Here is a 6,692-nt window from a genome sequence, read left to right on the forward strand (position 1 = left end):
CTCCTTTAATTGAGTAGAATACAATGGGAACATAATAAGAATAGAGAGAAAAATTACGAGGAGAGATTTATAATTTTTAAGTAATATTGCATACCTTGTGTTTGTCGTATCTTAGTCTTTTTTATAGAATCTCTAATACGAGTCACTTAACTATGATAGACGGCAGACAATGTGTCGTGCATATAAAATTGGGCCCAACCCAAAGCCAGCCAAATTAGTTATATATCTATCAACATTAAAAGAGGATATGTCTATTAATGAGATAGAGAGAGATTGGTGTGTTTTATTTTGTAAAAATTTTACGTACACTTGTGTTTAGTAGAGAAAGATGTATACAAAAGTTGTGGGGTCAACATAGAAGTGAGGTAGGCTTGGAGTTGAGAACAGAGACAGGGAGTGAGGAAAGGTTGGTTGGGCCTTTAATCATGTAAATATATAATGGGCTCTGTTTCTTCATCATTGCTCAACCAAAACTATGCATGTATAATGTATACACACACAAATACAATCATTTTTTTTCCCCGTAGTTAAAGCCTCCATCAATTATGGGTCAAAGCTTTAACAAACTAAGTACACGTTTTCTCATCATGCCTTGTGTCTATTTATGCAACATAGCAATTGCATTTTCTTGCACTGACCCCACCCATTTAAAAAGCAAGATATCTGTGCTCTGAGAAAGTTAAAGAGGTTCTCCCATTGTGGGAAAAAGGGTTGTTATTGTTAAAAATAGTATCTCAATGTTTCGTTGTTTCATTAGAAAATAATATTTTTAGAATATCTTTCGAATAAGTATTGATTGTTCTAATTGTACTAACTTAACTCACTAATCCATTAACATCTTAGTGCAAAAAAGAAAAAGTGTGTAAATAGAAATAACCGTTGATGGACTATCTGTGTAGCCTATCACTGCTTAATTAATAAATTATTATTTTTTTTTAAAAAAACAATTCTAAATGAAAAACCAATATTTTACTATGCCACTATTATAGTTTTGTCACACGGGTGAACCTAAAAGTGCTATTTATAAAAATGATGATGGATCATTACGGGCCAAGAAATAAGGGATGAGGAGGGAGAGGACAATAAAAAAAGACTCTTTAAGTTGGGCCAGTCCAAATTAAATCAGTTTGGCATAAATAAGGCCAATGCCAATTCCTCATAAGCTGAAGCCCAAACATCGTGAGTTGAGCCCATGATAGATCTGGCCGAAATGATTCCACAAATACTTCACTCTATTTAATTTCTATTTTCTAATTTTTTATAAATAAAATAAAAATTAGTTAGAAAAAACCCACAACATAATTTGAAAACAAAACCAGGGGTAAGGGGGCAGGATGGAATTTTTATTTTCATCATTAGATTTTGTAATATGTGATAACTATCTTATATTTGAAAACACGACTTTAAAAAAACAATTTTATGTTCGAAAAATAAGTTTCAAAACAAATCACATTGCTTGATTTCCAGTTTTTCAAAACACTTTTCAAAAAATTTTACTTTCTTATTTTTCATATTTTTTTGTTTTTACTGAATTTTTTTAATATTTTAAGCAATTTTTTTACTTTTTAAACACACCTAACATAAATACACCTAAAAAGTAAAAAAATTGTAAAAAAAATCTTTTAAAAATTCACTAAATACCAAAAATACAAAAAAAATATAAAAATTCAATACATTTTTTGTATTTTTATATATTTATTAATTTTTAAAAATATTTTTTCACAAATTTTTTACTTTTTAAATACATCTAAGTAAGGTGCATCTACAAAAGTAAAAAAAATATTTAAAATTTACAAAATATTCACTAAAAATAAAAAAAACACAAAAATCAAAAAAATTAATTTTTAAAAAACTTAATCCAGAAAACTCAAACCAAACACAGTGAATAGTACTAAGAAGATTTATTTCAAAATGGCATGGTTTGGTAAACAACTATTTTATCTAGCATATGTGTAATTATTTCTATCCTAGAAGAGATGGAACAACTTATTCCCAAATAAGACTTTCATTACAAAATAAGTTAATCCCGCCTAATCCTATCTAGAACTCAAACATGACATCACAGTAGTAACTACTTTGTAGCTAAAAAATACCCATCTCTTTATTAATGGATTTCACCTAAACCTGTCAAAGCAATTGAAATGGCATTGAAACCTCTCTTGCTTCTACTGACAAAATATCATAAAACACATCACCACATATCATGGAACTCACTTCTATCTTGTTTAGATACAACAAAGACCCAACCACTTATTTCAAAGAACTGTGAAATTTGGGAGAACAAAGAGCAAGAGGTGAGACATGCCAGCTTCAAAACCATGCTAATGGGGGCTTACTCATATCTTGACAAAAGAAATACCCTTTTCAATGCTTGCCGCTAACTCTTTCTTCGCCTTCTCCAATCCAACCCTGTCAAGAACCAGAGCGAACATATGAGAGACTGAAAACCAGAACTACGATTGAAACATTTGACAAGAACACAAGCATCAAAGATGCTATAGAATTTTCAGTTCCAACCTCTCGGACTCATTCAAGGGACCAAGTGGATATATCTCCTCAATTCCTGTACGGCCAAGCCGTACCCTGGATGCAAAGAAAGGAAGCTCAGTCACCTACAATGACAACACACTAACTATTATGCAAACATCTAGAGTATGCAAAATCATTAGATGTGGAAAGAGGCAGAGTGAATAAGTGATCTGTGCAAAACGAGATTGGATAGCATACCTGAGAAGCCACAAAAGCGCATTCAACGACGCCGGCATCTCCTCTCAAGCCTCGCAAGCATGCATCGGCGAATTTAACAGCGGCATATGCCTGTTTTTTTATAATGTGAAAATCAAGAATTGAAAACCAACAGATTATTCTTGGTATAGAAAAAATAATAAGCAAAATAAAGTATATGATAAGAATAAAAATGGCTAACCATTGATAGTGTTGCAGATCCAGCACCAGCTTTTGCCTATCAACATGCCAGCAAATCCAACAAAACATGGCTGAGTATGTGAATAAAATAAATAATGACAAGTAAAGAGTAATCACTTAAAATTCAAGCAGGGATTTACAATCGAAGAATCTTTATCACTAATGTGCATTTCAGGATTGAACCAAAGTTGTGTCTCTAGGTTTTCTTTCAGCCCATGCCTCTCTAGGCATCAGTGGTGATGTACAGGCTGTAAAGAACCATATGGGAAAATTGGGATTTTCACACGGGGCCTATTTGGCACCTTGTGTAATGACTTTTTGGTTTAATTTGTGTCTTATTTTATTTTATATGTCAGTTCAATGTTGCTTTACTTTTACCAGATCCTGTCACTGCTGGGGCTGATTTAACTTTGACCAAAGCAACAGTACAATTGTTTAAACATGAAGCAGCTGGAATTGGTCTGGCAGAAGTCAAGTATGTCCATTTTATTGGTCTTATTATGTTTTATTAGTTAAGGTATTTTTTGAAATTTTAAATTTTTTTTGACTTGGGTCTTATTACCATTTTTCTGGGTCATTTACGTGGTCCATGTTGAGCCAAAGAATTCTGACGTGGTGAACTTTATTCTTACATAACAAGAACATAACAAAACTAAACAAATTCTTTTACCTCAACAACTTCAGTTCCACCATTCTGAATACGATTTGTAAGATAGTCAGTTTCTTCTGGGGTAAAAGAGCATGGAGGTTTAACCTATATAAGAGAAGAACAATTGTCCAAAATGAGAGGGAAGATTCTCTCATAAAACAATATTCAAAAGACTTTTACACGTGGACACATGAGAAATATAGCTATTGAAATAAGTTCACAAAACCTGAGAGAGAAGAGGTAAAATCGTAACCCCTGCATGACCCCCTACAACTGGAACGTCAACCTCCCTCGGATCAATTCCCAAAACTTCAGCCTTCAAAGCATTGAAAGCATAAGTTAATGTGCAATAGAAACCAAAGCATATTCACGGTGCATAATTGGATCCTTTATGTAATCAAGTATAGGATTTTCTCACAAGTTAATGCTAGATACATTTCTTCGTGTTTTGGGGTTTTAGTAGTCAAGGGTAGAAAGGTAATATAAATTAAACGTGACAATCAAAGGATCTAGCAGCCAACTAAAATATGAATTTTCTGTCAGCAAACGATTTCAACCGAAAGCAAAGGTGATTCGGCAAACAATTTTCTGGTAGTTGGATCACAAAATTGCACGACAAGAAGTGGTTATTGCAACTCTTAGTTACATCAACTAAGAATGGAAAACCAAAATTTACTCTCCCACTTCTGCATAAAGAACATGAGCTAATGGCATTGCTAGTAAGTAGTGCATACCACAAAAGTATTGGCTCTGACAACATCAAGCATAGTGACTCCCAACAGTCGCTTTGGATCATATGTACCAGCTTTCTTGAAAACCTCTGCTGCAATTGGAACAGTAGAATTCACAGGATTGCTGATCACGTTGACTATGGCGTTTGGGCAGCACTTAGCAATTCCTTCACAAAGGGTTTTAACAATGCCTGCATTGATGTTGAACAGATCATCCCTTGTCATTCCCGGTTTTCTTGGAACACCAGCAGGAATGATGACAAGGTCCATGCCAATAAGAGCATTCTCCAATTCCTTTTGTCCTAGAAAACCGCGCACCTAGATATCAAAAGGTTTAGTTCAGTTCTATGGGACATAATCAAAGAACAGCATAATTAATTTGGAGCTTGAGATAAGCATTTTCATTCCTTTTCATTGTCAAAATTACAGAGGAAAAGCACCGAGTCCTGAATCATATGTTTTGCATTGTCTGACTTTACAAGTGTGAAATCTTGTATAAGTAAAAATAGTTAGATTAGATTCAACAGTAAGAACTTTTTTTTTTTTTTTTGGTACAAATAATGAAAATTATAGAATTCAAAGATTAAGCTTCTAGCCCTTTTCTACATTTTCAGATACTGACCAACACAAGATAGAAACATGATCATTATTTGAATCAGAGCCCAAGAACTTGTATGAATTTCGTGTTAATATGGTTACCAAAAAAAAACTAAACTAAGCCAAGGAAAATATTTAAATACGTTCAGTGATAATTGTTTTCCTCCATCTCAAAGAACGGAAATTTTAAATGCAAAATTTCCATTCCTTTTCTATGCCTAAAGTTTGTCACCTGTTAAGTGGAACCTTAAGATAACATGACTATCATCTAAACATTAAGGAATAATCATGATTGCATGCCAAGGACTTAAAACATGATTGCATGCCAAAATACTAAGGATTTTTTTTTTTTTTTTGGGCAAGTAATCAAAGACAAAACCTTAAGAATAAGTAATGGCACCAAAAGTAAGAGAGAGCAGTCTAGATTTAACTTTAGAATGACCAATGAGTCGATATTTGACAGTAAAAATGAGAGAAAGAAAATAGTGTAATTACCACTGCACTGGTATCCATGTGACTGATATCTGCTGTGACACCAGGAGCATTGACAACATCATAGAGATGGAGAACTGAAACCAATGGATTCATCTTCATCAACATAGCCAGAGGCTGCCCTATGCCTCCTGCAGCACCCAAGATTGCAACTTTAAATCCGGACGATCCACCTTTTGCCCTACAATTTGCTTGTCGCAATACAGAACTTTCCTCCATCTTTTAGTCCGTAATTTATAAACAATTAGCATAATACCAGAACGAAAAAAGAAACTGTCATAGAAAAAAAAGGCTCTAATCCAAAAAGAGAGATAACAAAATTGAATCACATAAATCTAATTAGCTACACCACTAACAAAAAATCATAAAACCTCCAAAGCAATTAACAGCCGAATTTAATTAATTACATGATTATTAAACAAACCAACAACACAGACCATGCCAAATCCATCTAAATAAAGGAAGCAATTGGCAGATACTTATATCAAATTGGTTGTTGGGAAGAAGGAAAAACATCAAAGAATTACAGCAAAATTGAGTTGGGGTTTGTCATTTCTTACTTAAATTTCTCATCAACCAAACAGATAGCAGCGTATATATAGACAAAAACAGAGTACACATTAGGGTAAAGAGAAAGCTATAAAGACCTGGAGATTAGGAGGATTAAGGTGAGCTGAAATTCTGGCAATGCGTTGATTGACATCTCCACTGGGCTGCATTTCTTTGGGTGGTAGGGTTTTTTGATTGAAGAATTTGAATTTTATACTGTGTATTGGGTGTCTTTTTGTGATCTGAGGAAACAGAATTGGGGGACGGCTTTGCTTGTGTAAATATTTATCTATTGTGTATATTTAGGCCCGTCTGTATAGAGAGATGGAGGGGATTGGGATTGACAGTTTGTTTAGAGAGATGGAGGGGAATTGGGATTGGCAGGGTGGTGAGATGAATTAATATTGTATTTGTTTTGAGAGATGGAGAGGGAATTGATAGTGAGCTCCGAACTAGGATGGGCCTTGTCAAGGGGATTCGGATGAGTCTCCAGGACTGAGTATTAGAAAAATAATCTGACGGATTAGAAATTTATTTATTTATTTATTTTTTATTTTATTTTTATATGTCGGGCATTTTTTTTTTAACATTAATGTTTAATTTTTTATATTTTTTGTTAAGTAAAAATTATTATTTTATTTGTTTTATTTTTTTTTGAAATTATTTTATTTTATTTTTATTTTTTTAATTTTTTTACATGTTGGACATTTTTTTTAAAATATTAATGTTTAATGTTTTTGTATTTTTTT

At 33.1% G+C, this 6,692-nt stretch overlaps 1 protein-coding gene across 1 annotated transcript; it reads right to left on the reverse strand.

The window, feature by feature from the left end:
* Positions 1 to 2,075: 2,075 nt before the first annotated feature.
* LOC114289779 (malate dehydrogenase, glyoxysomal) lies at positions 2,076 to 6,382 on the reverse strand. The gene is made up of 9 exons (XM_082894188.1): positions 6,042 to 6,382; positions 5,398 to 5,613; positions 4,309 to 4,623; positions 3,801 to 3,890; positions 3,596 to 3,679; positions 2,927 to 2,962; positions 2,728 to 2,817; positions 2,518 to 2,612; positions 2,076 to 2,409 (listed from the first exon to the last, which is right to left on the reverse strand). Exons 1-9 carry the CDS (start codon positions 6,111 to 6,113, stop codon positions 2,337 to 2,339), a joined length of 1,071 nt encoding a protein of 356 aa, XP_082750314.1. The 5' UTR covers positions 6,114 to 6,382; the 3' UTR covers positions 2,076 to 2,336.
* Positions 6,383 to 6,692: the final 310 nt, after the last annotated feature.

This window comes from Camellia sinensis, chromosome 1, assembly GCF_055761805.1.
Source record: "Camellia sinensis isolate YWXY chromosome 1, ASM5576180v1, whole genome shotgun sequence".
NCBI lineage: Eukaryota > Viridiplantae > Streptophyta > Magnoliopsida > Ericales > Theaceae > Camellia > Camellia sinensis.

Bases quoted from the DNA above. Each gene is read 5' to 3' on its own strand.
- LOC114289779 (XM_082894188.1), bottom strand. From the start codon at position 6,113: ATGCAGCCCAGTGGAGATGTCAATCAACGCATTGCCAGAATTTCAGCT. The intron at 3,680-3,800 runs GTTTTGTGAACT...TCTCTTATATAG, and splicing joins TTTTACCTCTTCTCTCTCAG to GTTAAACCTCCATGCTCTTT. The intron at 2,410-2,517 runs GTTGGAACTGAA...GGTTCTTGACAG, and splicing joins CCCTTGAATGAGTCCGAGAG to GGTTGGATTGGAGAAGGCGA.